At 37.0% G+C, this 19,007-nt stretch overlaps 1 protein-coding gene across 1 annotated transcript; it reads left to right on the top strand.

Annotated features, from left to right (window-relative positions):
• Window positions 1–1,209: 1,209 nt before the first annotated feature.
• Window positions 1,210–17,105, top strand: LIPI (lipase I). Its single transcript, XM_066568451.1, has 10 exons — window positions 1,210–1,258; window positions 4,422–4,798; window positions 6,667–6,775; window positions 7,403–7,504; window positions 8,527–8,616; window positions 9,689–9,856; window positions 11,264–11,356; window positions 12,907–13,018; window positions 13,363–13,536; window positions 17,010–17,105. The coding sequence occupies exons 1-10, from the start codon at window positions 1,210–1,212 to the stop codon at window positions 17,095–17,097; spliced, it is 1,362 nt and encodes a 453-aa protein (XP_066424548.1). The 3' UTR covers window positions 17,098–17,105.
• Window positions 17,106–19,007: the final 1,902 nt, after the last annotated feature.

Below are 19,007 nucleotides of genomic sequence, written 5' to 3'. Positions count from 1 at the left end.
AAAAAGATACCTTTGGTGGCACCTCCTAAAGGCTATCTGCTGCAAAAACTTGTGCAGCACAGCTTTGATGAGCTGCTCAGATTCATAAAGCTGAAGACACTGATCACTCAAAATTAAGTAATGAAACACATTAACACACACTAACACACACACATACACCCTTAACTGTAGTGGAAAGAAACAAAGGAAACCTAGACCTATATTTAGAAGCACTGTAAAGGATATTCCATGCAAAAAACATTCCTAAGGTGCATTTGCATCCTATTTCAATGGTTATGATATGGTTTTCTTTCTCCTGCACTGGAAATAATTGGGCCAGAGATGTAGGCAAGCTGAGCATCCACACTTCACACATGAATAATGCAGGACTTATCTGCCTCTGCCTCACCTCAAACTTTAAAAATCTGTAGTCTGCACTCCTGTATTTACCCAGTGAAGGGATGTGCAAATAAATGAACTTCATAAAAATAAATATTTCTTGATTTGTTTTGCAGCTGGGATACGGAGGGAATGAGGTTAAAAAAAACACAGCAAATCAATATCTGGGTGAGGTATGTGGGACTCTAAGCTTCACCTCTCTGCCAGAGAAGTTTTTCATACCCTCTCAAAATTTAGATTAGAGAATGAATCCTTGGAAAAGCTCAGATGATAATTTTATGGAAAAATGATCTCTGGATACACAGTGCTCAGAACTATTTTCAATTTCTTACAGGGAGACCCTACATCAGCAGAATGACTTTTTGTTCGAAGCCCCTTTTGCCCGTCTCAGTGCTCCTACTTGCAGTTCAGTTCACTGAACTGCAGTTCAGTTAAACCCCCCACACTGTGGATCTTTCATGGCACCTAAAACCCCCCACACTGTGGATCTTTCATGGCATGCATTAGTTACCCCACTTCCTAACCTCCACACCTGCAGGAGTTGCCAGCAATACATGACATCACTTGCTTACGTGGAAATCTGCTGATAGACAGAGAGGGAAATAGATTGAAAATCAGTCCCAACCCTCACAGCCCAGTAACCACCCTATCTACTGAAGTCACTCAATAGGAGGAGTCAGAGGTGTAGAAGCTTGACTACAGCTTTATTTTCTGCTTCCTACTCACTCGCTTCATTGGTGTCATTCAGTCGTGTTAGATATCTGGCATAAGGAAACACTCAATTTGCCACTTCTTTGTGGATATTGCACATCACTTTTTCTCCACTTCCACATGCTGAAATTGTGTTTCTTCCTCTGTTTGATATACTGGGTGAGATCAGGTAAGAACCATTAGCTTGCTTGTAATGTGGAACCTTTGCTTTAATCAAACATTAAAAAAAATGAATATTCCTTCATTTAAATTGGCCAAAAGATTAAGATAAAATCTTATGAATTATGCCTAATGGAGCAGATGATTAGTAAAAAGAATAGTAAAAAGAACTCAATTACTTTGAAATGGAGACATAAGTTTTTGTTTTAAAGTAAATAGAACCAAGCCTGATACTTTATCTGTGGTTGTACTTTGCCCAGAGACCTGCTCAGGTGTGTGCACTTTGTACAAAGTAGACGTAATCATGAAATAGTCTTAATATACTCACGCGTGTTTATTGATTGTTGCTGATGTGACAGGTGCTTAGATTTTCAAGTTACATGTTACATTTTTAAATGGTAACATTTAGTTACAAAGAAGACTGTGCTCTTAAGATTTTCCCCTTTTCAACCACACGAGGCAATTAAAATGCTTACAAATGTGCACAAGACAGTTACAATTATACATTAACTTGCTTAAAATGCATGCCTAACAGCCCAGTGCCTACGTGTATGTTTTGATTGCACAGAAAAGAGTGAGCACTCCAACAAGAGAGCACAAAGGGCAGCTGGGTATTGCTTCCAGTGTTCAATGAGAAACAGGAGTTTGAAAAACTTCCCCTTATGACTCCTCGCTAAACAATTCAAAGTATTAAATCTATAAACCTATTTGTATGACTTATCTAATTCCACAGTAAAAACATCATCATTTCGTTTTTATTCTCTATTTACCTTGGAAAGAACCACTTCTGTCATTTCACAGCCAAGAGTAAACAAGTTGCTTCTCTTTGACATTGGCCAGCTAGTAAATAGGTTTGGCAGTTAAAATAATTTCCTTATGATATATTTCTCACTCCCATGGAACACATTGTGTCTGGTTTATCTCACTGTCATTCCACTGGTTTTAGAAGAAGTAAGTTTTATTTCTACCAATCAAATGATTAAAAAAAAAATCAAAATATTTAAAGGGATACAGAGCAATATCTTAGCATGGATCTTTTATATTTTAGATATGAAGGAGTGAATTTTAAGGATCAGTGATTAAACTTGGATTTAAAGACCAGATCAGGCAAAATGAGAGTTTCTTGTTGTACCTTTGAAACTATAATCAAGTGGCTGGCTTTTATTTTCACTTTATGGGTGAAGTTAGTGTAATGTAATTTATATTCTAGTTTTATCATATTATACAAATATATGAAAAACAGAAATCCAATGTGACACATATTGTTCACATCTCAGGATCATGTCACATGCATGACATTTTAACAGCTTCTTGATTATGTTTTTTATAAAATTCAAGTTCACTTCAGCTGAACAGTTTTCAGTTTCAGAACTTCTTGGATAAGTCCAAGTGATGAAATGAGTTGTCTTCCTGTATCACTTCTTAGTTAATAACCTGTCTAGTAATGTCAGTTAAAGTTATTTATATTAATACGTGTTTAAATGAGGATAACAATGGTATTTATTTTTCAATATAATTCTGTCTTTTTCTCCATGTAATAATTGTAGTTACTGTCATAACATGATGATAGGTGTGAAACTTTTGTTTGGTTGGTTTGCAGCAGGGAGTTTCAGCTTATTTTTAACACTGTGTAACTTCAAGCCTGCTCCTGTTTGGACTATATCCATTGTTTTTTTGTGATGTCCAGCCCAGAGGTGACCAATCTAGTCCTTGTAGATACATAGTTTGGCATTAGAGGTGATTGGTCTCGTTCCCTAAATTAGTGAATTAATGCCTTTAGTGCCTTTATTGAATCTTTACTGCACCTTGAGTGCCATAATTCACATTTTTCAGCTCTGCTTAGACCTGACCTGTAGTATTGAACACATATTTCAAATACCTTGTAAGCCACCCACGCTTGCCTTGGCAGATTTAAGACAGGCTGCAGGCTTGCTGTCCTTCTCAGATGTGGTGGATTTGGTTCTGCCTGTGAACTGTCCTCTGGGAAAAGGAGAAGGGCTGCGACTGCTTCTCTTATGCCTCAAAAAATCTGAGAAATTCAGGTTATTTTTTTAATATTATTTTTAAGGAACTAAGAAGACACTATTTCTTTTCTCACTCTTGCTTTCTTGAAAGTTTTCTTGCTTTCTTGAAAGTTTTCTTGCTTTCTTGATTTGTTTTGCAAAGGTTTTAATGATGGAAGAGTAGAAAAGGTGACATCAAGTAACAGAGAGACAAAAGTATTGTGTAAAGTAAGGTATCCCACTGGAAGTCAAGAGATGGGCCAAAAACTTTGGCCAAAAAACAGCTAACCATAGCAGAGGTGAAGAGGCCATTGCAGAAGAACTGACAGGTGTTGGTGTTCTGCCCAGAATCCTGGAGTGGTTTATCCACACAGTGTGACCTCACCAGCCAAAAGAGATCTTTAAAGTGTGAACTTTGGATGTCGATCACCAGACAGCAGAGAAATTTAATCTTTTTAGACTCTTTTGAAAATCTACATCCTCTTGTTGACCAGCTTAATTTGGTACACCCTAACTGTCCAAGTACAGACAGAAATGCTAAATCCCACTGTTTGTCATGTGCCATTGTGTACACTGACCTTAATTCTTATTTTTTCAATCTCAGAGCAAAATTCTTTGTTTCTTCTGCCTTTATTTCTTGGTAATGGTGCCATTATGGTAATCCAAAGCTAGGAAAGGGTTCTGGATCATTCCTGTTTTGTCAGGCAGCTATTTCTTTTTGCTAGATCAAACAAATAAGGTCTAAGGATTGGCAGCACAGCCATCCTAGCCCAAAGAGGAAGAAACAGCCACAACAGCCTTCCTGTTTATACAGCACACACTTCTTGTGAAAAAATTCTGAGAACCTTCCTTTGATGGTGAAGTAAAAGATCTTATCAACACTGGCTACTAATTAGTACTTCTAAGGAGAAAATACACTGTTCAGGAAAAATTGGGATAATTTTACATTTGAAGGGTTCAGAGGAGGACGGTGGTATCTGCAGAGTCGTTAGTTAAAGTGTGGTTCCTTGTTCAGTGCATGTTTTGACACCTCTTTCCAAAGGTCAGGAGTAAAGAAAATTGAAGTTGTCCACTTTCAGCAGAAAAAGATATGCAAAGAAAAGTGAAGAAGTGGTATTTCAGGTAGCCCAACTCATCAAATGATGGTCTTAACATTTTCATCTCTTTCAGATGAGGAAGAAAAATGTCCTGAATTTACAGACCTTAACCTAGGTGATGCTTTGTCTGGAACAGAACTCCATGTTCAGCTACTCCTGTTCACAAGGGAAAATCGAGATTGTGCTGAGAGACTCATTGAACACAATGTTTCTGCATCTGAGTACCTGAATACAAACAAGAAAATTGTCTTTGTTATTCATGGCTTCAGGCCAACAGGATCTCCTCCAGCATGGCTGGGTGACATGAAGAAGCTTTTACTCTCTTCAGAGGATATTAATCTCATTATAGTTGATTGGAATCGTGGTGCTACCACTGTGAATTACATAACTGCTGTGGAAAACTGCAGAAAAGTTGCAGAAATACTGAAGAATTATATTGACCAGATGCTGGTAAGGCAGAGCATTGCATCTGTTCTGAGTAAGTGTGAAGGGCATGGTTAGAGTGGGAATGGATATTTAAAATATAGAGAAGTCCAGTGAACAATATCAAATCACATTTCTTTAAAGAGGTATTACTAACTTTACTTGCAGTTATTATTGCATATATTTAACTTCACCTGAGTTCTTAATTCCCTTTCACTGAAATGTGCCTGAAAGTGCATCTGATTTCTTGAACCAGCTGGAAGTTTTAGGTCTTCTGGAAAGAGTGAATTCTTTAGTGGGAAAGTAGAGGGAGAGATGTTCTAATAGTATGTAGCATAAACATTTTACAAAGGCATTGCACTACTCTTTGTACTATTAATCCACTATAAATAAAGGTTTTAAATGAGAAATAAAACATTGGCAAAGATACAAATATTCATTCCCAAATGGTATAAACTTCTTTTTTCTAGAGGCAGTTCCTGAAACCATAGTTGATGCCAGTGGTCTTTACTGGATATTAGATTTATTGCTTGATCAAATGGACAAAACATGTCATGATGTTATTTATGCCGTTGTGTGATTTGTCACTTGAATTTTCATCTTTTCTCACCACTTCTTTCTCAGCCATTCTCAGAAATTTTGAATGCTGTGTTGTAGGGCGATAGAATATAAGAAAATAAAAATAGTGTAGAAAGTAACCTTACCCCTAATGAGCTGCAGCTGGGCCAATTATCAAAGATTAGGAGCAGGGCTGACTTTACCAGGCCACAGCTGTAACCAGTGAGAAGAAGAGTGCTATAAAAGAGTGGGGTGGCCTTGAGAAGGAAGCTGCAGTCTGTTGGCTACTTTGGGAAGGAGTTAGTGTTCTGAGGTGCTACCCATGTGAAACACCAAGAAGGTATGGAATTTTTGTGATAGGAGACAACAGGATGAAACCCCTGCAATAAGATGACAATGCTGTGAAGTAAAAAAAAAAAAATTCCTGTGGAATTTCAGAAAAACATCCAACATTTTGAGAAAGGCTTTCTCTCCTTTCACTTTAGCCTATCAGAATCTGTCCTCTGGGACTAGATACAATGATAGCAATTTGCAATTGTGCTAGTAGATTTATTGTTATGGAATTAAAAAAATTAAATAGGACTATGAGAAGATTAATTAAGTTAATTGCTGTTTACACATCTGCCTGGCAAACAGTGACACTGTGTGTGAGTCCTGAAAGTGATGGGGAAGGAGGGTCTGTAGTGTCCCACAGCTATCACTTTCACAGTTACAAGCTGTTGTGAGGCCCTTCTAATTCATTTTAAGACATACTAATATTTCAGGTCCTGTGTGTCACCCTATCATTTTGTAGGGATTCCAACTAGGTCAGGTGACACTGTCTTAAAGTTCTCCTGTAGATTTTCATTTGGGGTTTTTTTGAATACTGCTTTCTAGAATAGGCATTTTAAGGTGTGCATTTGGCACCATTATTCAGCCGTTGTGTGACAAAAGTATTTGTTTATGGTATTATGATTTTAATTTATTTTATTAGAAGGCTAAAACAGGGCAAGATTTTTTTTTCCTCCTTCATTGTTTTGGTTCAACTTTCTTATATCTGATAAATGTCTTCCTCTTCCCTTCCCTGCTTCCCTTCTAACTAATGCAGCATTTCAGGAGAAATGTGACTCAAACTTCCTTTTTATATTTTTCTAGTTAAACAATTTCATAATTTCTGCACTTTAACTAAAATAGAATTGCAAACTGAAAGGAACTTCGTAATATCCATTTTTTTTCAGAGCTAGAAAATTAGAGATATAATTATAAGTGCTGACCAAAAGTGAAAACTAAATCAGCTTAGTGATTTCTGTTCCATTAGTTCTGTGTGTGACTGGCTTTGGTGTTTTTTCCCCTGATAGGTGGGTGGAGCTTCTCTTGACTCCCTGTATATGATTGGAGTCAGTCTTGGTGCTCATGTAGCTGGTTTTGTGGGCCAGAAGTATAAAGGCAAACTTGGCAGAATTACAGGTAAGCCTTTTAATACTAGTGCACATATTCTCTTGTACCTTGTATTGTTGTCAGAGCTCTGAGACATTGACAAATGAGAACTGAATATTTAATGACAAACATGAGGAACAATATAGCCCCGATAGAAGTTCAGGGAATGGGGCAGGTCTGCCTTCAGGACATAAATTACAGATTAAATTTTCCAACCTGGTTACCTCTAGTCTCTCAAATGAAAATGGAGTGTTTCATCTAGGTGACACTTAAGTTAAATGATACCCCAGTGTCTGACTAGTTGTGTTCTGGAGGTGAGAGGAGTTATATTGTGCAATTTGGTCTTATAAAATGGTGTTTTCAGTGAAAACGACAAAAAAAAAATCCTGATTTGATCCTCAATGCTGTTGGCTTACATTCATCTGAATAAATGCACATCTAGTTATGGGAAGAGAGAAATTCAACATATGGGTTGATCGAACAGTCTTGTGGTAGGAGTCTTCTTTTCTTAGCAAGATGAACAGAAAAATTATGCTTTTTTAAAATTTTTATACCAGGAAAATGAAGAATCTCTGCTGAATAATGCTCAGATGTTGGTCTTTCATATATCTGTAGAAGGAGCCCAGGGTTTATGATGCAAATGTTGTTTTTATTCAGGTCTGGATCCAGCAGGCCCTTCATTCACTGGAGAACCACCCAAGCACAGACTGGACCCTACTGATGCACAGTTTGTGGATGTAATCCATTCAGATATTGATGGTAACAGCAGAGCCTTGACCTGACTCTTTCAGCCTGAGGAAAGGCAGGGAAGCAAAAGGGAAGGGATAAGCTGTTTCTGTAGCATCCAAATAGTGCTGCAGGAGAATATTTTCTGTTAAAACCAATGTTCTTTTGCTGTGCAAGTCTGTATGAACACAGAGGTTGCAAGCACCTGGTTATCACTGAATTAATCCCTTCTGAGACAGTCTCTGCTGCATCAACTTAGTACGCCACAGAGCCACTGCCTAAAATACCAAATCATGTTACTGTAAGGTTAAAAAGAAGAGCATTGTAAAGTCTGCTTCATCTATGCTTTAATCTCTGGTTTCATTTTTTCCTCAAAACCATAAGTAAACCTTTAATACCACAATTGTCCCATTATTTGTGTAGTTTCGTATCAGTTTCTTTAATAATATTAAAATTTAAGCATTTTCCTATATCAATTTCAGTGTGAGGCTGTAAAATACCAATTTTTGTAAGGTTCCCATTATGTGAATACAGATAATGTGTGGTAAAAAGGAAGGTAGGTCAGACTGAATAAACTCTTACTCGTGGAATTTTGCTTACTTTTATGGGGCAGATACAAATTTTCTTACTTTGACTTACTGCTAATATTGGTGTAGTTCAGAATCCAATGTCTTGCAAAAAATGGAAAGTTTTGCTCTAATGAAATTTGCACTGGCGAAGAATTTTGGTTGGAGAGGATATCAATTTCATAAATTTATTTATGTAAATAATATCTCAGTTACAGCTGTTTCTGTTCCCTCCCTTTTGCAGCAGTAGGAGTCTTACACAATTTTGTATACATTTGTGCACATCATTTTACATATATATAATTTTCTTAAAGAGAAAAAAACCCTTGACTTTTACCTCATAGCCTGACTTTGATTTACAGTACAAAAAGAATGGTATAATTGCAAAAATTTTCTTTAAGACTTCCATGATTTTGGAGCGAATGTGATAATTGCCTTTGTAATTCTGTTTATGGGGCTTTTTTTTCATTCATGATGTTTTTGCTTTAGTACTAGGTTTCAAGAAGCCTTTAGGAACCATTGATTTCTATCCAAATGGAGGAATGGATCAGCCTGGTTGTCCAAAAACATTTTTCAGTGGTAAATAAAAATCTCTTTCTTTAATGAGAAGAAAAGTTTGAGATCAAATCAAAAAAGGTTAAATTGAATTGAATGTACACTGCACTTTGTCAGTAATATGGGACCTGGTACTGCATGCTTTCTTTTCCATCCCTATGCAGCAAAAGAAAAATAATGAAGATATTTGAAAATAATCTTGCTCTAACATAAATTTCCCATAATATAATTAATATTAGCATGATGGAATTATGTTATTGTATTATATATAAAACCTGAATATACTGATCATTATTTTTCCTTGGTTACAGGGGTCCAGGTATGGGGGAAGGTATTTGTGTTCCATTGGTTTGGGCAGGATCCTTTGACTATGACATGGAAGGCAAAGCTTCCACATCACCACTGTGTTTTTAGTTCCTCCTGGCTGGCAGTGATGAACTAGGTTTGGGTGTTGGATATGTCTTAGGCTCTAGGGTAAAAACAGTTTTATGAAATGATCTTTTGATGCAGAATTGTGCTTATTTCAACTTCCATGTGTGTTAGGCAAGGTTGCTGGCAATTATTTTTGTTTTCTCTTTTGGATGTGTTTGTTTCCCATTACTAATTTGCACAGTGCTACCAGTTAGAGCTGCTGCAAAGGCATAAGGCTTCCACTTGTGTGTTAGTGAGTATGGGAGAATACCTCAAGGTAGCACAATCATGATCTCCACAATTCCCAAAGTTTGCTTCGTCGGGAAAGGAAGGAATTTCTTTCCCCAGAAAAGTAGAGAAGAATCTCTGAAGTGTTCCTCATGGTAATTTCCTTTGGCCAAAGTTTTCACTCAGAGTGTGATAAAGCACTGGCACAGGTTTCCTGGAGAAACTGTGGATGTACCACAGGATGAACCCTGGAAGTGTTCAAGGCCAGGTTCGATGGGGCTCTGAGCAACTTGGTGTAGTGGAAGGTGTCCCTGCCCAAGGCAGAGGGGTTGGAACAAGATGATATTTAAGGTCCCTTCCAACCCAAACCATTCTGTGATTCTGCTTATACAACATGGTTTTTTTTAATTAATAAAAATTAACTCTTCTTTTTATATTTCTTTTTTCTTCCCTGAAGGACTTCAGTATTTTAAATGTGACCATCAGAGATCTGTCTTCCTCTTCTTGTCATCTTTGAAAAACAAGTGTGACATAATAGCATATCCTTGTGACTCTTACTTGGATTACAAGAGAGGAAAATGTGTTGATTGTGATGCTTTCCAGCCCATGTCCTGCCCAGTAGTGGGTAAGCGTTACCCTCCCTGTTGTGGGCTGGGTGAGATTTCCTGGGAAGTTCAAGTAGTTAAAAATTCATGAGTTTGTCTGCTTTACACTTATCTCTGTTAGGCACAGGTGCTGAATGTCCCTACTCTTTGGGTTTTGTGCTTTCCAGTCTGGAATGGAGTCAGTGTTTCCCCTTTCTAGAGAGAAACTGCTTGTGCTTAGTTCATCACTTAAGCGTGTTGTGTGATCCCTAAAGGACCTGTAGTTTTTATTTAAGGGTAGTAATGTTTAAAGCAATTTCATGGGGTTTTTTTTGCTCTTCCTTTGGAGTCAAGCTTTTATTTGGAGGGGATTTTAATTATTTTGGGTTTTGTTGCTTTTATAGAGGATTTGGGTGCAGTTTGAAAAGAGCTACACTAGCATGAGCATTTCCTAGTTGGCAGGGTTTTCATTAAGAATGACATTTTAAAAATATGTAATTAGAAGTTAACTTTTAATTTATATCCTGTCTTTTTTTTTTTTTGCACCTTTATGCTGGGATGTGTATGTTACATTAGTTGGATCAGGCTAGAAGAAAAAGCCTAGATAGGTCTGTGTGTTATTTCCTAAAAAAACAACCATAATGAGCTTTATAGTAGGACAGGAAGACTCCAGGAGTTCTCCAGCATGGCTGTTAGCCAAGCTGGATACACTTGGACAGAATGTCCAAGGTAGAGGTGCAGAAATATTTCCCCAGTCAGCTCCTGAGTCTGGGAACTGAGTGGAGAAGCAGCATCCTTCCTTCTGCTGCAATCTTTGCTGTTTTGCAGTGGAAGCTCTGCAGTCTGGAATTAGCTTTCCTTGTCCAGTCTAGATAGAGAGATTAACAGGGAGAGAAGAGGGTCTTCTGCTCTAGAAACAAGGGCTGTTATCAACTCCCAAAAACCAACAATCATGCAATTGTATAAATTTCTCTCTACGTTAAACCCATGATCTTAGGGGGTTTGCACAGTATCTTATATTTTATTAAACAATAGCTACAAATAGGCTAAAGAATTAAAGTATATTTAATGATTCAAATGAAAGAAAGGAAAGCTATTCTGTAAGTGCTCTCTGCAAATATGTGGGCCACATTTTTGGAGTTGTTTTTATTACCTCTGCAGGGTTTTGTCAGCACTACTTTTTTGAGTTAGTATCTAGACTAAAGAGGTTACTATTACATTATGAAAATTTTAGTGATATTAATATATTAGAGGAAATAAATACTTATATACTACAGTCTGTTTTACTCAGAGGATTCCTTCCTTTTTCTAGTCAGGTTTCTTTCTCAGAGGATATTTAAGAAAATTAAAGCCAAATTTGTCATGCTATGAGATACTTTTGTGCAAACATGTGTGTATCATGATTTTGCTAAATGTCTGAAATGAAATATTTCAACTTTGCATTTCAGGTTATCATGCTGATAGATGGAAAAAGCTGTTGATACCATATAGTTCACCAACAAAAGCTTACTTTGATACCTCTGACAAAGACCCATTCTGCAGTGAGTAACTAAATACATACATAAAACCTCTTTATAAAAATTTATGATTCTTAATTTTTAGCTGATCTGGAGTGAAAGCATGTTAAAAGTAGAAGCTAGTTTAGCCACTGTGTAAAATGATGTAAAAAACCATGAACTAAGGGTCAGTTCACAGACTGGAGAAAGAGGAAAAAGTAATACTGTGTGAACTGGGAAAGACATGTACCTTTTAAGAGTAATGGGATGGACTGCCAAGAGGAAGAAGAAAGCCAGAAAATGAGAATCAAGTGGGAAGGAAAAAGCTGGATTGATGCAACTTCCTTAGATGGGATCAATGCTGCCATTTCCAGAGAGCAGGAAAGGGAAGCAAGACTGCCCTGGGTGGGAGACAAAAAAGAGAAACCTTTATCTTCCACCCCAGTAGATCACCCTACAGTCAAATAAAGCGTCTCCATGTCTCCCCAGGAGTAAAACAGTGAAGTGAAAACTCAGCTGGCTTCTCAGAGTTAGATTCTGTGGCAATGAGCTCTCATGGTGTGGGCTTCAGCTGCAACAGTTTAGATACCTACCTACCCATGTAGGTTCATCCTGGATTCTCATCTAACTTCTCTTGCTATTGAAACACTCTATAACCCTGAAAAAGTGCCACACACACTTCTAATTATTATGTTTAAGGTTCTTTCATTTAGGGTATAGGGACAGGCTTACAGGGAATGAATGTGAAATTAGGTTTTCCCATTAGTTTTGTCCATCCTCTTGGCAAGTTTTGTCACCAGGAGCAGATGGTCCTAGTCATGTTTGCTGACATCATTGTATCTTCTGAAGGATTGAGGAGAGGTGAATGAAGTGATGGATTTTACATCATTTTTTAAACACAAAATTTACATATAATATAACTACTCTTCCCAATGACTTTGAGCTCAACCCAAACCTGTTACTGTTGTTCTCCCCTGCCCCTCACTGGTGGTGGTAAAAGGGAGAAAAAAGGAAGAGAAATATTACCAAAGATAGGAGGAGGCACATGGAGCAGAATGAGAAATATTGTAATGACAGTATATATTTGAAGGAAAATATGCAAGATTAAGAAGAAAAAAAAAAAAAGCAAAGTCAGGAAGCAAAACAAACCAGTCTGAAAAAGAGTGTATTTATTAATAAAAGCCTTAATTATTAGATATTTGGGAAGCTGAGGAGACAGACACTAACAAGAGGCCTTAAAAAGAAGGGGCAATTGTAAACTTGAGCAAGTCATGGCCTCATATGAGTCCTGGTCTTTTAGGAGAGAATGATAATAATGATAATTTGTTGGCCACATGCCAAAAAACAAAGGCATTTTTTTCTTGGTGTCCTGACTGGAGCAGTAAAGGTGTGTGGTTCCAATACTGCAGTGATGGCTACAGAAGGCCAGGTCAGCAGCAGGTCAGCTTTTTATTCTCCTTTGAACAGGGAGGGTAAAAGTTAAGAGTCACTATGCCTATCACCTACCAGTAAATACATTTAACAGGGTGGGGATACCAACTGTTTCCTGTTGAGATCATTCTTTTATTCTCATGATTTCCTATTTCTTCCTGCAGTGTATAACTACTTATTGGACATTACCACCTGGAATAAAAGCATGAGGAGAGGTTTCATTAGAGTTAAAATAATAGATAATGCTGGAAACGCAGTAGAGGCGCAAATGAATAGGTATGTTGTTCTTTCTCTTTAATTTTTTATTTATCACTTCTTAGGACTAATTTTCTGAGTTTTCTAAACCTTTTAACTTGTTAACTTGCAAGCTGAAAAAGTATCTTGAGTTTGTTAAGGCTTGGCCATGTTAAGACATTGCCTGGACGTGGCTCAGTATCAGGGCAATGCCTTCACACTGAAATGATCCTTGCTTGGTGCTGGTTTGAATCCTGTTCTAGCTGGCCTCCTTCTCAATGCTCAAAGTTGATACATCCCAAAAGATTTCCCAGTTAAATAATGATACTTAGCAATAATGAATATTACTCAGCTAACAAAAGCCTGTCTAAATATTTTTTTTTTAGTGAAGCTTCAACATTTCAGCAATATAAAAGAGTCAAAATACTGACTGGATTTTACCAAGACATTGAGAAAATTGCAAAAATTTCCTTGACTTTTTCTACAAAGACTTTAATAGGCCCAAAAAGAAAGCTTAGGATTCTTCAGATGAAGTTGAAATCTCTCAATAAGCCAAAAAGGTGAGTGTTTGTCATGTATCACAGCTGGGTGTCAACTAAGGTGCTCAGGATGTTTTCTCAGTAACCTCGATTTCCCTGCATTAATTTTTTTAATTGCATATTCCTAAGTGTATGAATATTCTTCTCATCATCCTGATGATCAAATTTGTCCTGTGGAAGAGCTGCTGTGTACATTAACATTTAGTGCACAGCAGCTTGTACATGGAGGTGTCACACGTGCTGTGTGTCACAGCTGTGCTTTTAAGCACCAGCCTGACTTGCATGGTCAGCTTTTCCTCCATGAGATAAACTTTATCAAGCAGTTTTCTGATTTTTCTCATGTGTCTGTACACAGCTTTTCACACTCAGGTGTGAAATGGAGCTTCAGCAACATGAGAGACTGGAATAGGTTTTTTGGTCTTACTGATGATGGTAAAAAGTTCTTCTAAGATCAGAACACAGTCTGTGTCTGCTTACAGTTAAAATTAAATCTGTTTTTTTTTTGTAATTGAGTGTAATTGCTGAGCTTTTATTCTGATTTAAAATATTTCAGCATTATTACCATATGTTCATTTTCAAATCTCCAAATTTACTTGTGCAGTAACGCTAGCAGTTAAATTTTGCATTTGCGTCTTGTGAAAAGAACATATTACATGGAATAGGTAAGAAACATCCAGGAGTAGCAAGAGTACTTTATTTGAGAGTTGTTAATTTGTTTCTTATTATTGGCAGATTCAAGAAAATCAGAATTTAAAATAAAAACATAAGAATGCATATCAAATGAGTAATATCAAATGAGTAATGAATGAGAAGAATATTACAAGACTTACTAAGGCTTAAGTTAGTTTATTTTATTAACTTGAGATGCAACACTTGAGGATTTCTTTTATGGTGCATGATAATAGCCTAGTAAGAATTGGGTATGATATTTTGCAAAAATTATGAGACCTTCTTAAGTTAATCCATTTTTGATTTACTGAGAAAGAGAAGGAGATGGATGGGGAGAGACTTAAAAAGAAACAAAACACAGTAATCAAAATAGTACCCCAGAATATACATACATTTGACTTTATTAACTTATTGAAAGCCATAAGTCTCAAGCTCTCAGGTGAAAATGGCATGATTGTATTTCAAAGCATTTGGTGATGAGAGAGGGTGAAAAATTCTAAATCAGATTCCAATTTTTTTCTCAGCCCAGTGGTGATAAATCAGAAGATACATTTTCATATAAGCCTGTCAGCACTTGGGGCTCTCTCAGATAATGATCTAGCAAGCAAACAAGAAAGATTTTCAGTGAACAACCCCTTATAGGGTTTGAGTTTTCATTCCTGTTAGTCTGACTCTTGTTAGTTTAAAAGTAAGATACATTTGATGTGCTTTAATATAAGATCCACTAGAGTCCTTCATGTAGAGCCTCCTCAGATTGCAGCTGTAGAGGCATGTTAGGTACTTTGAGAGAACAGGGAAAAAGACTGTATTGAATCAGCATGTGAAGGTAATTTAAATGCAGATGTTAAAGCACTATTGGTATAATTACCTAATTGCTCTTTGTAATTATACCAACCTATATTTACCTTATTTACATATAATTACAACAATTACTTGAATACAGGATGATCAACTACAAACTCCATTAAAACTACTTGAATTATTCACAACAAAGTAGTAGATAAAAACCAGGGGACAGATGCAGGGATAAAAGACAATAGGAATCTCAGTCTGCTCAGGTCTGGGTTAATGGCAAACCGTGGGAGTTTGGGGAATATCACAGACAGTTGTCTGCTGGCCTGATTCACTATTCACACAGATGGTATGTGAATATGGGAGTGCTGAAAGGTACACATCATTTTCATATTCTTCTTCTGATCCCTGAGATAAATCATTTCTGCTCACCCATAAAACCAGAAAGCTTTGCTAACTTGTGCATGTCCAGGTGTCAGCTATCCCCAAAATCTTATAAACCTGTCAGTGAATTCAGATGCAGTTAAAGTAGAAGGTGAATGTCTCAAAGATACTTAGCCAGACACCTCTGGGTTTTTCTGACCAAAACAAGAACAGAGATAATGTAAAGAAGACCTTGCAAATACCTCTTCTGAACAGGTGTGGCATGCCCATGATTTTTAGTAGACAGCAGAGAAGATATTTAGGTTGAGGGGTTAAGAAGCCTCAAAAAAACATTTTTTGTGTTTTGCTCCTTGTTGGTGAACCTGCCCCCTGCCCAGGGCTACTCTCCTGTGAGGCATTCTGTAATCAGTAATCACAAACTGAAATGGACTGCAGTTCAAATGAGATACAATGTGTTGGAAGACAGAAGCTTTTATTTCTAGAATTCAGCAGTATGGTTTGGCTAGGTATTTTGGCCCCTGTGGTTAGATAGAAATAATATTACAAAAATACTATAATAATGAAACATTGAATTCAAATCAAAACCAATTGTTGATGAAGGACTGGATTGTACAGGACACCCAAATTCATCTTGATCTTTTTAATCATAAAATTACTGTCATAACTTTGTGGAGCCCTTAAAAGGTGTCAAATTTTTAAGTAGAAATCTGACAGTCCTTCCACCTACAGACAGGTGGAGTCTTAACTGTAGGAAATCTTATAAGAATGGGCAACAATGGAAATGCCTGGTGTGCTGTTCTCTCCTTTTGCTGTTCCACTGTATTCTACTTCCCAGGCCAAGGTGAATTGTGTGGTATAGCCACATCTATGAGTTCAGAGCAATAGAGAAGATAATTTTAAATAAAATAAGTCTCATGGCTGTGTGCTATGGAGGCGCCATCCAGAGTGTGTCTGTGATTTTCCTGTTCATCTCCTGTCATTTTCCCCTCTCCATACATTACAGTAGTGCATGAAGAGCAGCCTCTGCCCTAAAAGGCAGAGCACTTACATTGACCTCAAAAAGCATGTTTTTCGTGTATATGTGGCTGCCTTTGTGACCTCTTTATGTGTTCATGTAATATTAGTCAGCTGTGAGTTTTCTAGGTGTTTAGAAGACAAATTGCACTCTTGCATTAAAATTTCTTACACATGCTGTCATTGCAAGTGAAAGAGAAAATATTATCATGTGGTTCCTTACTTTCCTATGTAAAATAAAAACAAAGAAATTTTTCTACATAGGGAAGTCAAAATCAATTATTCAGACCCTGTGTTAGCAAGAATCGTGCAGATTTTGGGTCATGCTGCTAAGGAGTTAATTTGAATGAAGATTAATAGCTGTATTGGAGGAAATGCTGCATCTTTATGCTTCAGACCAGTGCGATGCACTTCTTTGCATCATCCAGCTGATGTTTGGTTGTTTTCAGTCCATCAAAGCTACTCTAGGAATGTGTGAAATAAGGTATAAACTTATACCTGGAGACACTTGTCCTGAGTACTGTCTCTGAGAGCTGGTAAATACTGGAGATTTAATAATTCAAATACTGGATTATTTTTCTGTTAAAGTGAACTTTTTCTGTTGTGATATTTTTTTTCTTTCTCTGCTTTTGTAGGCTACAGCTGTGCAGATATGATTTTGTACTGATGGAGAACACTGAAGTGACCTTCAAACCTATCCCTTGCTCTGAGAGGGGTACATGAAAAGAGAGCTACTACTAACCTAATTTCTCTCAGGGCAGTGACATTTTGATGCTTCCTCAGGATAAAGACTGCAATGAGAAAGGAAATGAGATAAGCTAGATTTATTTTTCAAGAGTCTACCTGATAATATGCATTACTTGCTCTGAGTGCCTTAGGCTGAAATTAATTGAAAAGTTGAGACATGTATGTGCTTGGAAAATTATTTGAGTAAAGTAAATGTATCATGGTGGAGAACATGCAGTGGTCTGTTCATTACTCTTTGTTAGCAATGAAGCAACTACTGAATTAAATATGAATTGTCTGCATAATCCTGGCACATTATTTGTCATACATATATTTAAATATTTATTATTCGTAATGGCTTTTTCATGGAAACATAACAATCTGTCTACTAAATGAATTTAATATACTGTACATGTGATCTACAGATCTAATACACAACAGTTTTGCTGTGCTGTGTTCATTGGATAAATGAATTCATATTTTCTCTTTATGTAACATCTCAGTATGAGGAGTGGAACAATAATATTTGTGAGTACATTTGTAAATTTTCTGGTTTAAATCTGTTGTCTTTATCATAGATGAATGCTATTGCAGACTTTCAGATTTTTTTTATAACTGTTACGGACGGAGTAGTGCTGTTTCAGATGCAAAGTAATCCAATATCTATTCTGAGGAGAATAACTTAGAAGTGAAATAAATTTATTTTCATTTTGTTTCTGTTTGGGCCTCTTGGAATCAGATCTGTGGTTTGGGTTGAGGCTGATGAAAGCTTTCCACCTATTGGGATGTGAGCAGGAATAAATGGTACAAAAACATTACCTCCTCCTCTTCAGAAAAACAAGTATTCTTGTCCCAGACTGCCTTTCCTGATGGAACTGATTGGAGGAGAGATGGGTGTATTTTTCTTCTGTAAAGCTATTTTCATGTGTTTCATGCTGGTTTCTCATGCAAATTCTTCCTATGCACATTATCCATTTCCTTCCTCTCCCATGTCCCCTCTGTCCCTACACTTGACAGCAATGCTTGGTTGAACCTATTAACCAATTTCAACTGAATGTCAGTGGAATGGGATGTCCAAACCTGTGAATTGTAGGTTTTGTTGCAAGTCAAAAGCTGGGTAGTAAGGAAGATGGAATACAGTGACCTAAGGCAGCTAGGCAGGCACGTTTTCCCTGCTGGAGACAGCTCCAGCATGCTGGTCAGACCATGCAAAACTCTGAACCAGCCATTGCACATGCTTTTTCTTGTCTGAATAAACCAAAAATACACAGACTTGTGGACAGCCATGCTTATGGACTGACTCTTTAAAAGAAAAAAATAATTCTTGAGAAATAGTAATTGCATTACCGTAGGCAATTACCATAGATCTAGTCAAGTTCTCAGCTTTAGCATTTTACTTTATACTTCTTTCTTTCCTTTGAGGCCATCATTAGGAGATACACAGGAGAAGACTTGTTTTGTCTGCCGATATGCTTGTTAAGGGGTGGATTTTAAAGATTTCTCCTTTTTTCTGTTTTTTGAAACTGCTGTTACTCTCATTTCATTCTGCAGGTTTTTGTCCAGACTTTCATCTACCTAGTCTGACCTTAACAGGTCTCTGAATCTCCTTTTCTTTCCTCACCTTGCCTCCAAATACCTGCTACTTATATCCCTTTAAACAAGCACAGAGACCTGATGCTAGATTTCGCATGTCTGGAACTGGAGTCTTTCAATCTGTGTGATATAGATATTCAGGCATAGAAATACATCAGACTGAGACACCTTGCTAAAATTTTTCTGTTTTCCCTGTTGAGACAGGAAGGCATACAGACATGACTAAGTGTTGTTCAGTGCTGTGATAAGGGAATGATATTTTCACACATCCCTATAAAATATGTGGGACAGGAATAATGATTTTTTTGCCTTGT

This window comes from Molothrus aeneus, chromosome 2, assembly GCF_037042795.1.
Source record: "Molothrus aeneus isolate 106 chromosome 2, BPBGC_Maene_1.0, whole genome shotgun sequence".
NCBI lineage: Eukaryota > Metazoa > Chordata > Aves > Passeriformes > Icteridae > Molothrus > Molothrus aeneus.
Note: the sequence above shows the minus strand (reverse complement) of the source record. Positions and strands in the feature narration are given on the sequence as shown.

Bases quoted from the DNA above. Each gene is read 5' to 3' on its own strand.
- LIPI (XM_066568451.1), top strand. From the start codon at position 1,210: ATGCTGAAATTGTGTTTCTTCCTCTGTTTGATATACTGGGTGAGATCA. The intron at 7,505-8,526 runs GTAACAGCAGAG...TTTTTGCTTTAG, and splicing joins AATCCATTCAGATATTGATG to TACTAGGTTTCAAGAAGCCT. The intron at 13,019-13,362 runs GTATGTTGTTCT...TTTTTTTTTTAG, and splicing joins GTAGAGGCGCAAATGAATAG to TGAAGCTTCAACATTTCAGC.